Below are 21,118 nucleotides of genomic sequence, written 5' to 3' on the forward strand. Positions count from 1 at the left end.
TTTAGAAGAACTTAACCTATATAGGTTTGTTTGCTGTATTGGGGTGAAAGGAAGGAAGAAAGAGGGAGTAAAATTTGAGACCCAAGATTTTTCAAAGGTGAATTTGAAAACTAACTTTGCATGTATTTGGAAAAATAAAATACTATTAAAATTTTAAAAATACTTTTTAAAGATTGTAAACTTCTTAAATTCAGGGGCTTTCTTTGACCTTTTCTGATATTCCCAGTGCTTAGAACATAGCAACATTCAACCGATTATTTTCTTTTTTCTTTTTTTAAAATTTTCAGAATGGTTGAATAAGTTCATAATTTTATTAACAGTGCAATAGTGTCTCAATTTAGGGGAAAGCAAAAAGTTAAATTCACTTTGATGGATGTTGCTGCTACTTCCAAATTTAGCATTTTTCTCTGAAGATAAGGTGTATCAAACATTACTTCACTCTCAACTTTCAAGGCAAATAGATTTTAGATTGCCCTTTCCATTTCTCAGAGAGGATAACCATGAGTCCCAAAGTGATGATGGGTCATTGGATTGTAATATTTAAATACAAAAATTATCTTAAGAGATCAGTTATTCTAGATTCCTCACAGATGGTGAAACTGAGGTACAGCAAGATCATCTATTCATTTTTTTTTTAGATGTGGAAACCAAAAACCAGTGTCACATAGGTATATGAGGAAGAAATAAATGGGTTTCTACCCATATCCTTTGTTTTTAAAAATCAGCATTAATTATTACACTACTTTCCTATTTAGCAAGTAGCAAACCCCAAAACAGGATTTGAGTCTTATAATTCTCTTGAATATAGTCTAGAACAGTGATGCACAACCAACCTGTGGGCTGTGGATCACCTGAGTCACTGAAAAGTGTCAATCTCATTAAATTTCTCAGTATTCTCAATAAGCAACATACCTGTTATCATACAAAGAATAAATAAGATTATATATATATATATATATATATATATATATATATATATATATATATATATAATTTTTCAAATGTATATAAATGCCATGGTGACAAATAAAATGCAAGATGAAGTTGTAATGGTTCTTTGTGATTTTGTATTTCTCTTAATCCATTAATATCTAGGACATTGTTGGGGCATTAAAAAAGAATCCCCACTATTGTAAAGACCAAAAACCCTTGCTCTAAAAAAACAATTCACATAGTTTCCCAGAAATAGAGTACTCATTCTTAGTGATACCTTTCAGGGTCCACAAATCACTGAACGGGTACCAACTTACCTCTGACAGTAATAACATTACTCTTTGGGAATTTGCTGTAAATGTTGGCTCTGTTGGAAGCTGTACAATAATATTGTCCTTCATTCTCTTTGCTGGCCTGTAAGGTATGCCATATCACTTGGGTACTATTCGAGATTGTTTCAGAAAAAGGGACCACAGCATTATGTTTGTAAAACTTATAGTGAATTGGCCAAGACCCTTCGTCTGTGCTGCACTGGAGGACCACCTCTTTTCCACTCTCTACTTCTTCATGGGACAGAATGGTTAAGTTGACTCTTGCAACTGGAACTAGAAGAAAAGAAGTAGGATAAAAATCTTCTTTTAAAAAAGGGTGGAGGAGACAAAAAAATCATTGGTTTTAATAGAGATCTATATTGTGAATACAGTACTTAACAAAGATGGGGGACCCACTTGATAGGAATATTTTAGAGGAGATTCATGTTTAAGTTCAGGTTGACCAAGATGGATTCTGAGTTTCCTTCCAATGTTAACATTCTATGATTCTGGAAATAACCTACCTAGCACAAACATTTTTACAAACAATATCCCATTGCATTATTATGCATTAACTTTGTGAGATAGACAGTAAACATATTATTATCCCACTTTACAGAAGGAGTTGAGGAACAGAGATATTAAATGACTATCAAGCTTAAACACACAGTAAACACACAGAAGAGCAAGGTTACAGATTAAGAACTATTTGGGAATTTGTAGGACACTGAGTCCACCCAATCCTTCCCCATCCCCACTTTGTGGATGAGGAAAGAAAGTCTATATGAGGTGAAGGGATTTCCCTGAAGCCAAACAGAAAGTAGCAGAGTTAAAATTTTAACTCAGTCCTCTGATTCCAAATGTATCCCTTTATACACTAGCACACCACCTCCTTCCTTGTCTTCTTAGCTTTGAGATTGCTCTCCTCTATTCCATTTCCCTTCCTTCCTCAAACTAAGTCATTCTCATGTTTTTCAGGAGACTTTCCCCAACTAAATTGACTCATTTCCCTTCACCTCTTACTCTTCTTCAACAACCAATACTACTGATGGCTCCTTGTCACAAATCACCATGCTGGAATATTACTTTACATACGATTTGATTTCTGTTCTTATATCAGGGAATCTTAGCCTTGGGGGAAAGAAAAATTTTTTGTTTGTTTGTTTTTTGCTGAGGCAATTGGGGTTAAGAACTCCCCCAGGGTCACACAGCTAGGACGCTAAGTGTCTGAGACCAGATTTGAACTCAAGTCCTCCTGACTTCAGGGCTGGTGCTCTATCCACTGTGCCACCTAGCTGCCCCGAAATCTTAGTTTTTTTAACTAATTTTTCGTACTTTCGTGGAAGGAGTACACACTATAATGAATCATAGGTATTCTCAAGTATTTCTCAAGTTTAGTTCTTAATTTCCTCCAGCATGATTACATGCCTCTCCTTAAGGAGACCTATTTGTTGTTCCCTCTATTTCCCTGATATTCCACTTCTACTGCTATGTCTTTATCCAAGCTGTCCCCCACGCCCAGATTACCTTACCTATTAATCACTGACTCTTAGACTCCTCAACTTTTTTCAAGATTCAGCTTCGATGCCATTTCCTACACAAAGTCCATCCTCATCCTCCACTTGTTAGTGGTTTTATGTCCTCTACCATGTGAATTATTATGCTAATACATGTTCACTGTGTATAACACTATTGTACTAAATCCTTGAATTCAGACTAGGATCACACCATGTCTTTTTTTCCTTGACTCTTTCAAACCAGGTGCTAATCCATTTGGCAGCAGTATCAGAAGCTAATTTGTCAGGATTTTAGAGCTCCATCCAGGCTTTCATAGATACTATAGCAGTCCAAGATTTACATTGTACATTATCACCTCAGCCCTACTTTAAAGTTTGTTCCCCCACCCCATAGCATGGATGATACATTTCAAAAAGAAAGAATGGTTGTTATTATCATTGTCATCAATCAATCAGTAAATATTTAGTAAGTACCTAGGATGTGCCAAGTCATATGCTAATGTATGGTCTTTAATAGTATTGTTATTAATTTTTTTTATTTTAATTACCAGTAAGGAACAATTAGGTGGTGCAATGGATGGAATACCAAGCTTCAGATCAGGAAAATATGAGTTCAAATTTGGCTTCAGACACTTGCTAGTTGTGTGATCCTGGGCAAGTCATTTAATCCCTATTTGTCTCAGTTTCTCATCTGTAAAATGGGGACACACTAGAGAAGGAAATGGAAAACCACTCCAGTATCTTTGCCCACAAAACAGTCCATGCAGGTATGTAGAGTGCCTTGAACATATTAGTCATTAATAGATAGCTATTGAATGAATTATCCAAGATCACATAAAGAATAAGTTACAGCCAGGATTCAAGCCTACATTGTGACTCCAAATTCAGTGTTCTTTTAGCTTTCCCACACCTCTGAAAAAGCCGCAGTGTCCAAATTTTGGTCTGAAGCAGTAGGATTCTTTTTTAGGCTCTCATGGCATTTTCTTTACTTGTTACTATGTTGACTTACCTATCACCACGACTTTCAAAACATCACTAGCCACTGACCCTTGGGAATGGTGGTTTTTAGCGACACAGGTGTATTCTGTTGTTGCAGTGGGTTTGTCCGAGAATATTGCTGGTTCATTGGAATACATTTCTTGCTGACTCTTACATGTGTTCATCTTACAAAGATGATATGTGATAGGCGGTGTCCCCTGTATTGACTGGCAATAGAGTAATAAAGGATGCCCCTTTATTACTTCAGATTCTGAGTTGTGAAAAATCCTGGGCTTAGAGACAATTTCTGGAAGGAAGAAAAGAGGGAAAAATAATTGGGAAACTACTGGGGACATTATTGAAATTCATTCTTTCTAATATGGAATGTTACAAAAGCATACTTGCTTAGATTTGTTGCTCAAAGCCAACTATTCAAAGGATAATTTGATTATGATAAGTTCAAATTATCTTCTGACTTATTGAAATATTTAAAAAGGTAATAAAATAATGCTCCTCCAAAATTAGTTCAATTTTGAAAATCATTCATTTTTTGCTATATGCCAGCCATTAAACTGGGAACTCAAGAAACAAAGATATTAATGAAATAATCCCTGCCCTCAAGAAGATTGCATTCTACTTCAGGAAAACAATATGGGAATATATTTATAATGATGTCTTCCTTATTCACCTTCCAAGATGGCTGTGGAGGTGAAAGAAGATCATGTAAAGACTTCCAGACAAATCTAAAGCTCTTTAAGATTAGGGACTCTTCCATTTTTGTCTTTGTGTCCCTAGAGCCTAGCGCATAGTAGGTGCTTACATTTTATTATTTTGAATTGATGTACTTTGGGATGATAAAGAACTCAACAAATATCAGGGAGGAAATGTTATCTATTTAAGTAATACAACTCTATGTATTCATACAAGTTTCCTTATTGACACATAAATATAAACATATTTTCACTAGTGCTCTATGTGAAGATAATAAAGTAATTCAGGTAAGAAGATGATCATTTTCCAGTGAAACTATCTGGTTGTTCAGTAAAATTTTTACACAAAGGATACTTATGCTTGTAAGAGTTATACTTAATTGAACTAGAGTGGTAAGAAATACCCTGGTATGGTGCTTAGCATTCTGTTTGCTTCATTGTTCATTTTAATACAAGGAGCACTATTCCCTCTCTACTATATCAGGGCAACCCTTTAGCCTATTCCCCAAGACATAGACAAAAACAAAAACAAAAACAAAACAACTAAGTTTGTTTTTGTGTTTTTTGTTATTTTTAAACTGGAATTTCTTAAAACCTACAACAATTTGCTTGAATTGTCTAATCAAATAAGTTGCTGTCTAGGAACTTTTCCAAGTCCGGGCCCAATCTTTAAGTTAGTGTTTTCTGTCATGTGGTCAACCAGAAGCAAATAATATTGCTGGCAAAGAACTCTTTCTAGAACACAGCTCCAAGGTTTTATGTTCTACAGCATATTTTCTACTGGCTTTTCTGTTTCTCTACTCACCATCCTCCTACTTCCTGACTCACCTTTGTTTCCTACTTAGAATTGAGCATTAAATAAACAATAGCTCTATTCAGTCTTTTCCATCTTTTGGTCTCCTACATATAAACATTTACTTACCAAAAACAGATAACTGTACTGGATCACTTTCCTTGATAACATTGTGTATTTCAGCAAGACATCTATATGTCCCACTGTCATGTACCCAGACCCTCTTTGTGAAGTTCTGAGAATTTGTTATTGTTATGTTCTCCTTCTGGATGGTGAAGTTGGCGAGTGGGGACCCTGCGATGTGACAGGACAGGTCTAGCCTCCCACCTTCATCGAGGTGGTTGGAAGAAATCAGCAGCTCAGGTTTGGAAAATAACTCTGTAAAGTAAAAAGAGTGGGGATTGATGTGTGGTTGGGCATTGTTCCAAAACTACTAAAGGAAAGGGAAAGGAATACCAACTAGGAAGATGTTTCCACTGACCTACTTTTTTGGCAGAAGCAAACAATTAACCCCATGAAGACATGAGGTAACAGGCTTACTCTTCACAGACTGACAGCACAGTACTTGTTATATCAAAAGTGCTCATTAAATATTGATTGATTGATTGACATCAACTTACCTCTCCAAGTTTATTTCAATTTAAGAGAATTGATGATAAATCCTGCCACTCACCTCCTAATGGAAAAATAATTGATTCAGGATGCAGAAAGAACTTGTTATATTACATAAATGGGAGTACAAGAAAAAGTACACCAACATGAAGGAAAAAGAATATTTAAATATGTTTGAAAGCACAGAAGAAGCAGACATTCATTGCATGATCTCACAAAGATACCTAAAAAGTTTGGGTATAGAAATGAACAAACAACAGGGGGAAGAAGAAGAAAGCAGAAGGAAAACAAAAATCTAAGATCAGAGCTTGGGCTTGGTGAAGAAAAGAGGGATAAAGTGAAAGAACAGAGGACTGCATTTAAAGATTGTTGTCACTGCTCAGCTGTACTAGCTTTGTCCAACTCTCACTCCATTTAAGGTTTTCTTGGCAAAGATACTGGAGTATCACCATTTCCTTTTCTAGCTCATTTTACAGATGAGGAAACTGAGGCAAACAGGGTTAAATGATTGCCCAGGGTCATATAGCTAGTGAATGTCTGAGGCCCAATTTGGGCTTAGGAAAAGGAGTCTTTCTAACCTGGCACTTTAACCACTGTGAACACAAAATACCCATTTAGAGATGACTAGTGTTAATCGGTTTCTTGCTTTTGCTTTTTCATCATAAAGAGGGGAACAGAGGAAGGATTCTGGGAGCATGAAGGAGTAAGTCAGTAAATTTTAAGCTCTCCAGATTTCCCCCACAAACAGAATAAATTTGCATCTCAGGGAGAACATAGAGTGATGAAAGATCAAGAGGACTTGAGCCAGAAAAGGTCCTCCTGGCACAATCCAAAAAGATGCAAAGAAAAACCTAAAGTATGAGATTAATGTGAAGTGCAAACCTCCAGGCTAGCTCCACAGAAATCTAGGGAGCCCTGGGGCTACAGGAGTTTGGTGGAACTTTGGGAACTTTCATGTTCCAGACTGCCTCTGTAGGGGGAGGTCTGAGACAGGGAAGACTGAGGGAACCTTAGTTGAAAACCAGAGGCACAGCTCTGAGTGAGAAAGAGCCAGAACACCCAGTGCATGCAGAGTCAGTGGGGCAGGGATACTGCTGGCTGCAAGAACTTGCAGGAGGGTAGAGCTTTTGGTCTGGGGTTCTAGGTCAGAGGGTAGATTTGAAGTGAAGCTAGAGGCACCATCTCCCTGGTTAGCTTAGATTAATATCTCTTATTTAAAAAAAAAAAAAAAAAGAAGAAGAAGAACAAAATGGCAAAGAAGAAAGACCTCAACCATAGAAATTTATTATGGGGGAAGACCAGAGTTCATCTTCAGAGGAAGACACTTCTATCCCAAAAAATTAAATGTTCCCTGTCCAGAGACAAATTATAGAAGAACTCAAAAACAATTTGAAATCAAATGAGACATTGAGGAAAAAACTAAAAAAATCAAAATAAAACCATCCAAGAAAAATAAGATTATGAAAAAAAATTAATCAACTAGAAAAGGAGATATAGAAGATGTATGTTAAAAGATGAATATAACTTAAAGAATAAAATAATTCCTTGAAAATTAGAATTGGTCAAGGACAAGCCAGTAAAGCTATATGAGACCAAACAAGACAGAATATAAAGGATGAAAAAATAAAACAGAATGTGAAACATTTTATAAGAAAAACAACATATTTGGAGAACAAATCAAGAAGATAAAATATAAAAACAACTGGACTACTTCTGTGACCAAAAAAAAAAAAAAAAAAAAGAATAATCCAAGAAAATTATACTGGAATGATAGACCATGAGGGGAAAGTAGAAATAGAAAATCCACTGATCACCATCTGAAAGAGATCTTTTGTGGAAAACACACAGGAACATTATTGCCAAATTTTGAAACCCCCACATCAAAAAGAAAATTCTCCAAGAAACAAGAAAAAACTATTCAAAGACACTAGGGCTACAATTAGAATTGTATAGGACTTATCAGCAGCTACAATAAAAGACCAAAAGTCCTGGCATCATATACATCAGCAATCAAAAGAACTAGACCTGTAGCCAAAAATATCATATCCAGCAAAATTATCCATAATATTGAATGAAAAAAGTAGACATTCAATGAACTTGCAGATTTTCAGGACTTTCAACTAAACCCAAACACAATAGAAAATTTAACATTTAAGAGTCAATATCAAAGATCAGTTTCAAGGAACTTAACATCGAAAAATTGTTTGTATTTTTTACATGGAAATGTATACCATATATTTAAGATTGACACCAGTGATTGGGTAGCTCAAAAGAAGGACTATGGCAGAATTTAATAGATTAAAAAAGAAGCAAAATTACCTAGAAAAGATAAAAATAATAATTATATTATACAAATGAGGTGCGCAGAGGAAAAATAAACACAGAGACATTAGAAGGAGGAGAAGGGCTCATATTTCTGAAAACCCATTCACATTGGGAATGGGTTAAATAGGAAACACTACATTTATACCATGAAAGGTATAGCACCCTCCAAAATCTAAAAAGAAGGGAAATGGGAAGCAAAGAGTGGAAGAAGAAGATCCACGGGCAAATGGAGGTTAAGTAATAGCATAACAAGTTAAGGAGCGATTTATAGCATTAGAGTTAGCAGGAATAGGAAAAAAGAGTTAAGTCAAATTTAAAGATTCAATTAAGAGACAAATCTACATTATATGTCAGCCATATTGATTTTGTTTTGGGTGAATGTGTGTGTGTGTATGTGTGTGTGTGTGTGTGTGTCTGAGTATATATATATATGCATATATATGAGTATATATATATATATATATATATATACATATATATATATATATGCATGTTGTTTTATGTATGTGTGTATATAGATGTGTATATGTGTGAGTGGGTCTTTGAGTGGGTGTGAATGTATATGTATATGTGTGTGCGTATATGTATATGTGAGTATGTATATTAGTAGATGTGGGAGTATGAGGGTGTAGGGGTGTTTATGTATATATCTATATATGTATGTAACATATATCTGTGTTTAACTATAGCCTGCTTGAGGGAAATGGTGGGGATAAAGGGAGGAAAAAAGAATAAAGTAAAAAAATTATGCAGCAGAAAACAAAAGAATAACCTACAAGGAAGCTCATGGACATACATAAATATAATCTCTTCTACTATTATATAACCTTTCTTGAACTGGTAATTTTGCCAGGCCCTTAACAATGTCCTGTTTTGTTTCATTTTGTTTTTCTGTGTTTTTTTTTTATTCTGTTTTTTTTTAATAAAATAAATTTTTAAGAAATAAAGAAGGGAAAAGAAGAAAACACATATACCATGAAATTGATTTACAATAAAATCATCCATAGAACAGAGTAGCGTAATGAATTAGAAAGCAGAATCCAGCAGTCAGAAAAGGCTTTAAAGAGATAAGCAATGAAGCTACATCATGTTTAAAGGCACCATAGATATTATAACAATATCAAATTTTTATATTTGTGGAACAAATGGCATAACACTTAAATACTTAAAGGAAAAGTTTATCAAATTACAGGAGAATTATAGTAGTGAAACACCTCAATGTAACTATTTTTTTTGAAATAGAAAATTTTAACAGAAAGATAAATAAGAGAGTAGTTAATGTCCTGAATATAATTTTAGAAAAGTTAGACATGATAACTCTCTGGCAGTTACTAAAAGGGAATATGAAGGAATACACATATTTCATAGTTATATGGGAACTTCACAAATACTAATCATGTTCTAAGGAATTAAAGTAAATGTAGAAAAATATTAAACACATTACTTGCTTATCATAATGTAATAGGATTATAATCAATAAAAATTAAGTTTAAAATTAAAAGAGTTAAAGATTTAAACTTAAATGGAGTCCAAATAATTTCTTTTTAAAGAATTGGTGAATCAAAATACAAATAATAAAAGCAACAGATACTTCCTTTAAGAAAAATAGGGGAGGGAATGAGATAAACTAATAAAACTTTGGGATACATCCAACAAAGTTCTTAGATGAGAATCTTTATCTCTAAACATTGTAAGCAATAAGGAAAGAAAAAAAAAATAGATTCGTGAATTGGGCATGCCAGAAAACTAGAAATAGCAAAATATCAAAAAATCCCAGCTAAACATAAAAAATAGAAATTATGAAAACCAAAGGATATATGAATAAATCTGAATCCTCTCTAAAACAAAAACAAAAAAACACTATTGAATTGGTGAATAAACCTAAAAACTTTGAGAAACTAAAAAGAGTAGACAATCAAAGTACAAATATCAAAAATGGAAAAGAAGAATTTACAACAAATAGAATAAATGTTATTATTTGAAATTATTTTGCCAACTACATGCCAACAAAAGTTTAAATTAAAAGGATAAATATATGTATGCATATATGTGTGTTTATGAATATATATGTAATACCCAGATTAACAGTCCAAGAAATAGTGAATTTGACTAACCAGTTTTATAAAAAGAAATTGAATATGGTATTAAACACTCTCAAAGAAAAAACACCCTAAACCAGATAGTTTACCAGTGAATTATATCAAACATTTGAAGAACGATTAATTCTAATGTTATGTAAATTATTTGCAAAAAATGGAGAAGGAATGCAAAGTCCTTAGAAATAAAAACCAAGTAGAAAAAGGAATATATCATTTCATTCATTCCATCCAGTATGAGACTTGTTCTGAAAATCCTTTCAATAAATTTATAGGTGAGTTTACAATTCAGTACTCTCATTCAATTACAAAAAATCAATCATTTTATACCCCCAGTACAAGTTCACCATATGATAAGCATTTAAAAAGAGAAGCAGTATAGTGACTTAACACAAAACTGTGTCTCTGTGAATCCCATTGAACATAAAGGTAAAAAAGAAGAAAATAAGAGTAATAACAATAGTAACAACAAAGCCAGGGACAATATTTTCTCAGTTTTTGTATTTCTCCTAATATCAGGACAACATTTGGCATAGAAGAGGCAAACCAATGAAAGAATGAAGGCAGCAATTTCTATTGGGCAGGAATGTTTCAGTGTCTACAGTTAAATTCTACGATGTTTTTCTCAAACCTCCAGCTAAACTCATGTGGCTGTTCTCACCTGTAATATTGATAAAAACACTGTTGACTTTAGATATCTTGCTGGATTCCACTTTGCAAGTGTAGTTCCCGATATGTTCCACTTTGGCTATTGGAGGAGAGTAAGTAACTTCTGTCCCATGCTTAGCATAGGCCACAATCTGTTTATCTTTCTGGATGATGATTTCACGATCCTCCAGAAACATATGCGTCACTTGGATTGTACACTTAATATTGAGGGAATCTCCTTCTATGATCTCTCGTTTGGGTTTTATTTGGAAACTGGGAACAGAAAAAGTTTCTGCAAAAGAATGAACAAAAAAATTCTTGGGCATGGAGTCAAGATAATTATTCCTACTTCTATTCTTTTAAATAGCTATCCTTTATGATTTTTAGAACACCATTCACTTTCCCATCCTTCTCTCCTTTACTCTAAAGGATGATGTGTCTTCAGTTTAGCAAAACAGGTTTACACATGAACCAGGTCTCCATATGCATCTTTTCAATAGCTCCTCTTCTCTCTGCTGACATTGCCACCATTTTTGTTTCAAGCCCTCATCATCTCACACCTGGACTAGTGTAATAACCTGCTGATGGATCTGTCGGTCCCCAAGTCTCCCCCCATTCGAATTCCAACCCATTCTCCATTTGGCAGCCAAAGTGACTTTCCTAAATTTAAGGTCCATTCGTGTCTCATTTAATAAACTCCATTTCCAGGATCAAATACAAAATCCTCTATTTGATATCAGAGCTCTAACTTAGTCTTCTGGCCCCATCTTTTTATCCTTCTTATCTTGTCTTTTTATCTCATCAAATGAGATTATATTTGTAAAAAATATTTAGCACCATGGTTGGAACATAGTAGGAATTTAATAAATGCTCACTGACTGACAAAGCAGAAATAATAACAATTGAAAATAGATTGACCATGTGAGATGACTTAGAGTGAGGAGCAGAGGGTAACCCTGAGATTGAGAACCTCATCCTTCAAGTCCTATCTTTCCTCCTGTCACTGCATATGATGACAACTTTCTTCTGCCTCTTAGGTGACAAAACTCCTTATTTTTCTAGTCCCTTCTGCAGAAGGGAAAATAACAATAATAGAAGCAAACAATAATAATAGCTTCCATTTATACAGCACTTTAAGATTTACAAAACACTTGGCTTCACAAAAGCATTAATAGGCTGAATGTAACTTTATTATCTTCAATTTATAGGTTTAAAAACTGAAACATGGAGAAGATAAATGATTTATTTGGATCACAAAGATACCAAGTGTGAGAGGTGAGAATTAAACCCAGTTCTCCTGGCTTTATTCCAACCCTCTCTTTTGCTAGCAATTAATGTATTTCCTGTTTACTTACCATGTCCAAAACAAACTCATTATCCTTCCCCTACAAACTCAGACTTCTTCCAACTTCTCTGTGATTATAGTAAGCTTTGAGTCTCCCACATCTGAAACTTTCCCTCACCTTATATATCCAGTCAGTTACCAAATCTTGCCTTTTCCATCTCCACAACATTTCTACTCACACAGTTGTGACCACCTCGTTCAGACCCACCTCACCTTTCACTAATGTATAAATGCCCTTTTCATCACTCTACCTGTCCCCTCTCTTCATACCAGTCCGTCCTATACACAACTGCTAATGGCACAGTCCTTAAACACTGATCTAACAATGTTATCTCCCCATGCAAATAAATTCCATGGTTCCCTAATATCTCAGGGATGAACTCTAAACTCCTCATTTAGCTTTTTAAAGGCTTTCCCAACTAGGTCCCAACTAATTTTTTTCACCTCACAGACTACTGTTCCTCTCTCACATTCTACCAAGTCAGCCAAACTGTTCTTTTTTCTCTTCCCCACATATGGCATTCTCACCTACCTGTGGGTTTCAGCACTGACCATCCTCCAATCCTGGAACATACTCCCTTCTCATCTAGCTCTCATAGAATCCCTTTATTCCTTCCACTCACTCACTCTTCAGCTCCACATTGTGTGTGAAGCCTTTTCTGGACCTTTTAAAAGCTAGTTTCTCTCTTGCAAACTATATGGCTTTTGACTATTTTTTATTTATTACCTTTATATTTATTCTGCATATATTAACAAATGTTTTCCTGGTTAAAATTTAAGATCCTTGAGAGTGGGAATTATTTCATTTATGCTCTTTGTATCCTGAGATTTGGGTTTTGATGGCTCAGAATGAGGGTGAATGGCAATTGCTTTCTGTCCCAGCAAATAATTCTCCCCTCAGACTGATTGGTTGATCCTTTGGGGAAGGCAACGTAAGCCATCTTGTGTCTCAATTCTAGCCTAGTTTTTTGAGAATGAAAAAACAACAACAAAACAACCTCTATGAGCAGTAGTAGAAGCTGCCCACTGGGGACTGAACTGGAATGGGCCAATTGGGCAACACATTTTTTTTTTCCTTTACTTTGCTTTTGTTTCCCTTTCTTTCCCTTCCTTTTTTTTTGTAAGCGCAAAAGGAATTTCAAAGGGAATGTAAATTTTGACCATTGAAGCTTCCCAAGATATTGTGGGGTATATGGGCTAGATTTCTTTCTTAAATACCATGCCTTAAACATAAAACACCCTGGCTCTCATTGGCTAACAAAAGATCCCAAGTCAAGCCCCAATTAGTAATTATTTGGGCCCTAACTGGTTCAGAATGAATATAAATCGTAATTGTTTCTGTTTTGACCAGAAACCCAGATTGATTTTTATTATTATTATTTTTTTTTTTTTTGGTCTCAGTAAAAGAGGCCATTCTCCGCCTCATTTCTTCCCTAGACTTAATCGCTAATTAGGCTTTGCCTCAGTCAAACCAAGATCTGTTAAAGACCTTAGCTTAAAAAGGTCAATGTCTCCCACTGCATCCAGGACCATCTGCAGTTGTCTTATTCTATATCTTGCCTCTGGAACGTCCTCTCTGGAGAAAGTGAAACTGGTGACTTTGCACAGTCCTCCCTCACTTCAGTCCAATTCCCTTATAAGTTGAGATATCACCCTCCTGGTGTCATTAGTCCTCCTCAAAAACAAAGGGAGAACAATAATTTTATGATGAGAATCCTAATGTGGTATCTGTCATATAGTAGGCATTTAATTGCTTTTCTAGCTAATGTCAATAAATCAATAAACATTTATTAAGTACCTGAACTGTGCCAGCTACTGTGCTAAGTACTGGGGATATGAAGAAAGAAAAAAGAGTTCCTGCTCTTGAAAAGTTCACAGTCTAATGGGGTGGGGGGAGGGAGAGGAACAACAGGCAAACAATTATGTACAAATAAGCTATTTGTAAAATAAATAGGAAACAATCAACAAAGTAAAGGTATTAAAATCGAGAGGGAGTGGGGAAGTCTTCCAGTAGAACATGGGTTTTTTTCTGGGACTTGAAAGAATCCAGAGGAAGTCAGGCTGTGAAAGTGAGGAGGGAGAGCATCTCAAGCATGGGAGACAAAACAGTGAAAATTCTTAGAACCAAGAGATGGTGTGTTTTGTTCAAGGAATAGCAAGGAGGCTGGTGTCACTGGATCAAAGACTACATAAAGGAAGGTAAAACTGAAAAGGTAGCAAAGGGCTAGGTTATGAAGGGCTTTAAAATCTAAGCAGAAGATTTTGTATTCGATCCTGGAGGTGATAGGAAGCTACTGAAGTTTTTTGAGTGATGGGACAGAAGGGATGGGAAAAGATGATATATGGTGAGACCTGACTTTTAGAAAAAAATCACTTGGAGTGGAGAAAAGTATGTGGCTGACAGACCACCATCAGACTGCTGCAATAAATCCAATTATGAGGAGATGAAAGTCTGGACCACAGTGTCAGTATCAGAGAAGAGAAGGGGATTTAGTGCTCTTAAAATGTTTTATTTGAGATTCTCTTAGAAAATGGCTTCCCAATTGAATGTAAGCTGTTAGCACTACTGTCTATCTACCCAGGTTACTTATACCTTCGGAATCTAATACTTAATGTGTAACAAGAAAATGGTACTTACACACATATATTGTATCTAGGTTATATTGTAACACATGTAAAATGTATGGGATTGCCTGTCATCGGGGGGAGGAAGGGGATAATTTTGAAAAATGAATACAAGGGATAATGTTTTTTAAAAATTACTCATGCATATATACTGTCAAAAAAAATATAAATAAATAATTTTTTTAAAAAAATACAAAAAAAGGAAAAAAAAAGAAAGAAAGAAAATGGCTTCCCATTTTCCCATCCCATATATAACTGGAATGAATTCCCCTGTGCAGTGTTATTTAGACTACTTCATAGTGCTATGAACCATAAAAGAGTTTAGAATTAAGTAAGGAGTTATGTGCAGCATGCTCTCAGTGCTCTTGCTTTAGAGTCTCAAGAAATTTAGACATGACTCTGAAGTTCGATGCCAGATTTCCAGATGAAGGTGGAGAGCTTTCTTTTTCTTGGACAGCATCATTTGGCTACACTTTGCAAAACAATTCAAGCATATTTGCATAAGGCCACAAGAGAAGGCAGAACTTACTGGTCAGAAAAATAATTTATTTCCTGTGCATTTATTTGATAAATATTTATATATGTACACATTGTCTTCCCCCCAAAAAAATGTAAGCTCCTTAAGGGAAGTGATTGATTGATTTTTGTCTCTGTCCCTAGCATGGTGCTTGCCACATTGTCAACACTTAATTAATACTTGGAATTAATTGATTGTGCCTCTGTTCGCCTATAAAATAAATGGGACTGAGGAACAGAAAGAATGTGTCAAGATAAAGTTTTGTCCTCTAGGGCTATGCGGAATGAGTCGAATCCTTCTTCTCCATAGAGCTCTTCAAAGGTTTAGCTTCAACATTCCCCCACATTTTTCCAATCAAATTGTATGTCATGGTTTCCTGTCCCCTACCCTTCTAGGTTACTTTCTTCTAGACCCAAAAGCCATTTTTCAGAGGGACCTTGGGACCTCTTGATCCGATCTTCCCTCTTCAGGAGTCACTGATACAGAATTAAATGAATCCTCACCACCATCACCCCCCCAAAAAAAATTTTAAATAAATGCTACAGTCCTGAGAGCTAATGGGTTCAAATTATAATATTTTTTTATACCCAAACCAAACTGGCATATTACAAGCAACAATGGAAATGGAAGATGAAATCTGACCTCTCACAGTGACTAAGTCACTCTTCGTGAATTCTGAGGCCTCCACGAAATTCCCAAAAGAGATCTTGGCCTGGCACTGAAAGATTAAAACATGATCTCGTTCTTCTATTGGAAATTCCAGTATCACGTAATTTTTCTGCAGGGCCATTTTTTCTTTTCTCTGCTTGTAAATATCCACTTCCAGTTTTTCGATTATAAAATATATCGGGGGCTTCTCCTCAGGAACAGAACATTCAACCATCACCTTGCTTCCTTCCATCACTTCCATTTTGTCCACTGTTACCCTGGGACTTGGTACTCCTTTGTGGAAAAAGAAAAGAGAAGAACATCAGTTTGGTCTGAGGTCTTAGACGAGTCTCTCCTGAACCATTTGTAGTGACCAGATTAGTCTGATGATTGGTCTGTTCTTTTTAAACATGAAATTTAGTTCAATAACCTTTTATTAGTTCCATGTTAGGTGTCTAGTATCTTGTGAAGTACTATGAAGGGAGTAGATTAAAAAAGAAGCTTATAATTTGATCTGTGTCTTCAAGAGCTCACAATTTCCCTAGGGAATAGATATATAACTAGGGTAGGATAATCAGGGCTTCAATTTTGGATTCCAAAATTTAAAGGGCACTGGCAAGCATTTGTACTTTTTCTGCAGAATTTAGCTCACACATCAAGGCACTTTTACACACACACACACACACACACACACACACACACACACACACACACACACACACACACACGTCTTCTTTTGGCAGTAGCTACCCCAGCAATAGCCTTATGATATTCCATATCCCTCCCCACCTCAAGTGTAGTGTCCAGGTGCCAAAATTGTTTGGACACTTGAAAAGATTAAAGAAAGACAAACTAAGTCATCAAGTATTAAAGTAAATATAAATCAAGTGCCTAAAATGTATAGAACAGATAAGAGTGAGTGGTCAGAAATTGAAGATCCATATATTGACTGAAATTTTCAGGAAAAAATTTCACTGACCCTTGAAGAGTGAATAAAATTTCATTAACAGCAATTGGGAAACAAGAAGTATATAAATATGTTATCTTTATTTTACAGTTGAAGTAACTGAATTACCCAAGTTCTATCAACTGGTTAGCCTTAGACTGGAACCCAGATCCCTTAACTCCAAAGCCATTATGTGTCTTCCACTATACCCGTAAAAGTAAAAGAAGTTATAAAAATAAATAATAAAGCTTGGGAGTCAAAAACCAGGAAAGCACCTTTAGGAGGCAGTGAGAAAACCAGCTTGATTCACTAAAACACACTTCATATTTAAATGGCTTTTTATATGTTTACCTCACAATAATGCCATGAATTACATAATACAAGATTATCACCTCTTTTTTACAGATAAAGAAAATGAGGCTCAGAGAGGTAGGATTTATCCTTCATTCAATGGGTAGAAAACAACAGAGTTTGGATTTTACCCAAATCTTCTCACTCTTGAGTCAATGCTTTTCTATTATAGTAGGCTATATATATAAGCATAGGAGAGTTGTCAAGGAATAAGGTAAAACAATTATAAACAGGTAAGCTCTAGAAGATAAAGAATTAATTTTTGCTCTGATAAGCAGTAGAGAACTGCTTAAGCTCCTGAGCAGGGGGAGGATCTGTACAAAATAGATTAGATTGGGAGAACCTGGACAGACTGAGACTGTTTATGAAGTTATTTCAGTCATCTAGTAATAGGGTGGCAGTAGGGAGAGATGGCAATGAAAACAGAACAGAAAAAGAAAAATTGATTGGACTTGGTGGTGAGATTATATAAATATTTCTTTCTGGAAGAATATGTGAAAACAAAAGAATAGACTATGGTCTCACTGGTTATCCCCATGGTGACAGGCATTTTGTCAAAATATTTTGAAACTGTCAGCTAACATATTTTGTAATCAAAGAAAGTTAAGAACCAAAGACAGAAGGTTCTCTGGGAAGTCAGCCACTGTTGGTGGAGCTGGGAATTGGTCCAATCACTCAGGAAAATCATTTAGAATTATGTGAGAAAAGTGACTGCTCTGCTCATATCCATAACAATCCAGCAATCTCACTACTGTACCCTGAGGAAATCAAGCATAAAAAAATAGTACCATGTATGCCAAAATAGTCAAAGCAGTAAGTAAAAAGTAAAAAGTAAAAAATTGAAAACAAAAGTGGGTATCTGTCAGTTAGGTAGGGCAAACATTGTACATAAATATAATAGAATTACTATTTATTCTATTTTTAACATTTACATGAACTGATGGAGAATTAAATGAACAGAAATAGAAAAACAATTAAGTATTCAATCAATCAACAACCTTTTATTAGATACTTAATATGTCCTATGCACTGGGGATACAAATACAAAGAATGAAGTAATCCAACCTCTTGAGAAATTTACATTCTAACAGGGAATGACATACACATAGACTAAAAGAATAGAAATGAACATAATACAAAAAAAGGTAGATGAACTATTATTAAATGCAATGATTAATAGTGATTATAGGAAAGAAATAATGAAATACTCCTCCCTCCTCTCAATAAGGAAAGGTGAAATGGACTAATGGATGTATAGGAAAAACATAAATATGACTATTATTCAGTCAGTTTTGTGCAATTTGTGTTTGTTTTAAATTACCATATTCATGGGGAGGGAAGGAAGAAAAAACAGTATAACTAGAGATGAATAAGAATGAAGGGGTTAGAAATCATTAAAATATCAACAAAAATTAAAAAGCAGAGAAACCATGCTTATCAGATCTGGCGTGTGGCTCTCTAATTAGGTTGTGACAATTGTGCTCCCCTCATTTAGTCCTTTCTGAACTCATAAAGTCACTTCAGTAATCTGTGGCAATAGGGTGATAGTAATAGGGTGGCAGTGGGGAAGTGGCAACAAAAACAGAACAGAAAAAGAAAAATTGATTGGACTCGGTGGCAAGATTGCATAAACACATTTCTTTCTGGAAGAATATGTGAAAACAAAAGGACAGACTACTTTTAGGTAGGAGACATTTCAGTTATGTTCATTAAGTGAACTCATCTCTCTGCTTTGCCTTTGGATCTGCCAAAGACAAAGACTTCACTGCTCTGCTCATCATAAGCTTGGTAAGCTCACCATAAACTCATCATAAGGCCTGGAGTGAGCCTGAGAACACAGAAATATCCTTCCTTATTTCTGCTTGCACAAGAATAGCAAAAGAGGCATAGTGCTGAGTCTAGGTTGCTCAGTAATAACAACCAGAAATAAATCAGAGGCAGCTTGGTACAGAAGAAATAGGATTGCATCTGGAATAAGAGGAACTAGGTTTAAATCTTAACTCTATCCCTCAAGAACTTGCTTAAATCACTTGACACTGGACTACAGTTTCCTTTTTTTGTAAACAAAAAGAAGTGATTAGATGGTCACTCTTGTGTGGTTTCCTTCTAATTCTAAATACATTCAGATGTAAGCTCCATCAGACAAGGAGTTTTTTGGTTTTTGTCTTAGTATTCCCAGCACATAGCAAAGTATCTAGTATATTAGAGTGGGTTGATTGATCATGTTATAACTTGAAAGTTATCCCACAAAAATTACTTAGGCCATGTTTTAAAATTTCCCAATTACAAATTTCTTCTCTCACATTTAGCCTAAATTCTTCACGCTATAATTTCTCTGGTTGTTCACTAGGGTCTGATATTCATGACCCCATTTGGGATTTTCTTGCCAAAGATGCTGAAGTAGTTGGCCATTTCCTTCTCCAGCCCATTTTACAGATGAGGAAACTGAGGCACACAGGGAGAAGTGACTTGCTCAGGATCATACAGCTGGTAAGAGTCTGGATTTACACTGGGGAAGAGGAATCTTTCTGACTCCAGACCTACCATTCTGTCCACTGCCCCAGTCAACATTTGTCTCCATTCAATTTTGTGCTGTCATCAAGATGGAGAATAGCTGGTGGTCTCTGTGCTTCACAAGTGGGTAGTGGACAGTGGGAATGCTGGGCCTGCATTCCAATCCAAGCAAAGGCTGGGGTAATACATGTTCTCTATAAAAGCGAGAGTAGTCTCGCCAGGACACAGAGTGGTTCCTTTGTGAGGTGAGAGGGCTTCTGATTGGCAGGTGGAACAGTGGCAAGACACAAGGGTGAAAAAGCTAAATCCATGCACATGCAATTTCCCAGGGGGCACCATGTTCCCTCTCTAAAAGCTCCCCTTCCTCTCCCCAAACTATAATGCTAATTATATTATAATGAGCCTAGGGTCACTAAAAGGTGAGCTAGGGTTGGCTATACATAAGCATCATTTTGGGGAAAGTCCCTTCTATAATATTATGGCCATACAAACATCCTGTTCCATGCTAGATCCCCACTAGCAGACTCTTATCTTGTTTCCTGCAAGGTCCCCATTGCCTCATCAGTTTTTCCAAGTTCAAATCCAGTTTCAGACATTTACTAGCTATATGATCCTGGTCAAGTCACTTAACCTCATTTACCTCAATGTATATAAACTAGAAAAGGAAATGGCAAACCACTCCAATATTTTTGCCAAGAAAACCCCAAATGGGTCATAAAGGATCTGACATGACTGAAAACAAGTGAATGACACAACAACAAAGACAATATTTTAACATTTTTTTCAAAGAAATACAGATTCTCCACAATGTCATTTTCTGTAACAGATTTTGTTTTCCCCAACAAATTTGAGATCTAAAGTGTCCCAACTCCTGCATTTACCAGTGGTATGAGGTTGGAGAAGTCACTTAAAGTTGTTTCCTCCTCCATAAAATGGAGATAATTGTATTTACCTCATGAGGTTGATATGAGGAGTTGATGAAATAGTATTTATAAAGTGCTTTGAATATGCTAAATCATTATAAAATGGAAATTATCATTCATCTTATCTCAAATTTTTACTCTCCTCCATGCCTTGTATCTGATCAGGTGGTTTGTCTTACTGATTCTATTCCAAACCTATCTTTCTGGGTTTCTTACCCATTACTGTTCTTCACACACTCTAGATATTGGCCAATTTGACCTAATTGCTGGTTCCTATACATAGAATTCCATTTCCCACTCCATCCTTTGCACATGTTCCTTACTTC

At 35.5% G+C, this 21,118-nt stretch overlaps 1 protein-coding gene across 8 annotated transcripts in view; it reads right to left on the reverse strand.

The window, feature by feature from the left end:
* PECAM1 (platelet and endothelial cell adhesion molecule 1) overlaps positions 1-21,118 on the reverse strand; it is a 111,004-nt gene that overhangs the window by 61,278 nt on the left and 28,608 nt on the right. For all 8 annotated transcript variants that reach the window (XR_012481119.1, XM_074260522.1, XM_074260527.1 and 5 more), the window contains 5 exons: positions 16,053-16,352; positions 10,937-11,215; positions 5,372-5,620; positions 3,771-4,046; positions 1,251-1,538 (listed from right to left, as the gene is read on the reverse strand). Coding sequence is in view for 7 of the 8 variants with exons in the window: in XM_074260522.1 (XP_074116623.1) it covers positions 1,251-1,538; positions 3,771-4,046; positions 5,372-5,620; positions 10,937-11,215; positions 16,053-16,352 (1,392 nt within the window). In the remaining variant the exon portion in view is untranslated. The remainder of the gene's footprint in view (positions 1-1,250; positions 1,539-3,770; positions 4,047-5,371; positions 5,621-10,936; positions 11,216-16,052; positions 16,353-21,118) is intronic.

The sequence above is a fragment of the Sminthopsis crassicaudata genome, chromosome 4 (assembly GCF_048593235.1).
Source record: "Sminthopsis crassicaudata isolate SCR6 chromosome 4, ASM4859323v1, whole genome shotgun sequence".
Lineage (NCBI taxonomy): Eukaryota > Metazoa > Chordata > Mammalia > Dasyuromorphia > Dasyuridae > Sminthopsis > Sminthopsis crassicaudata.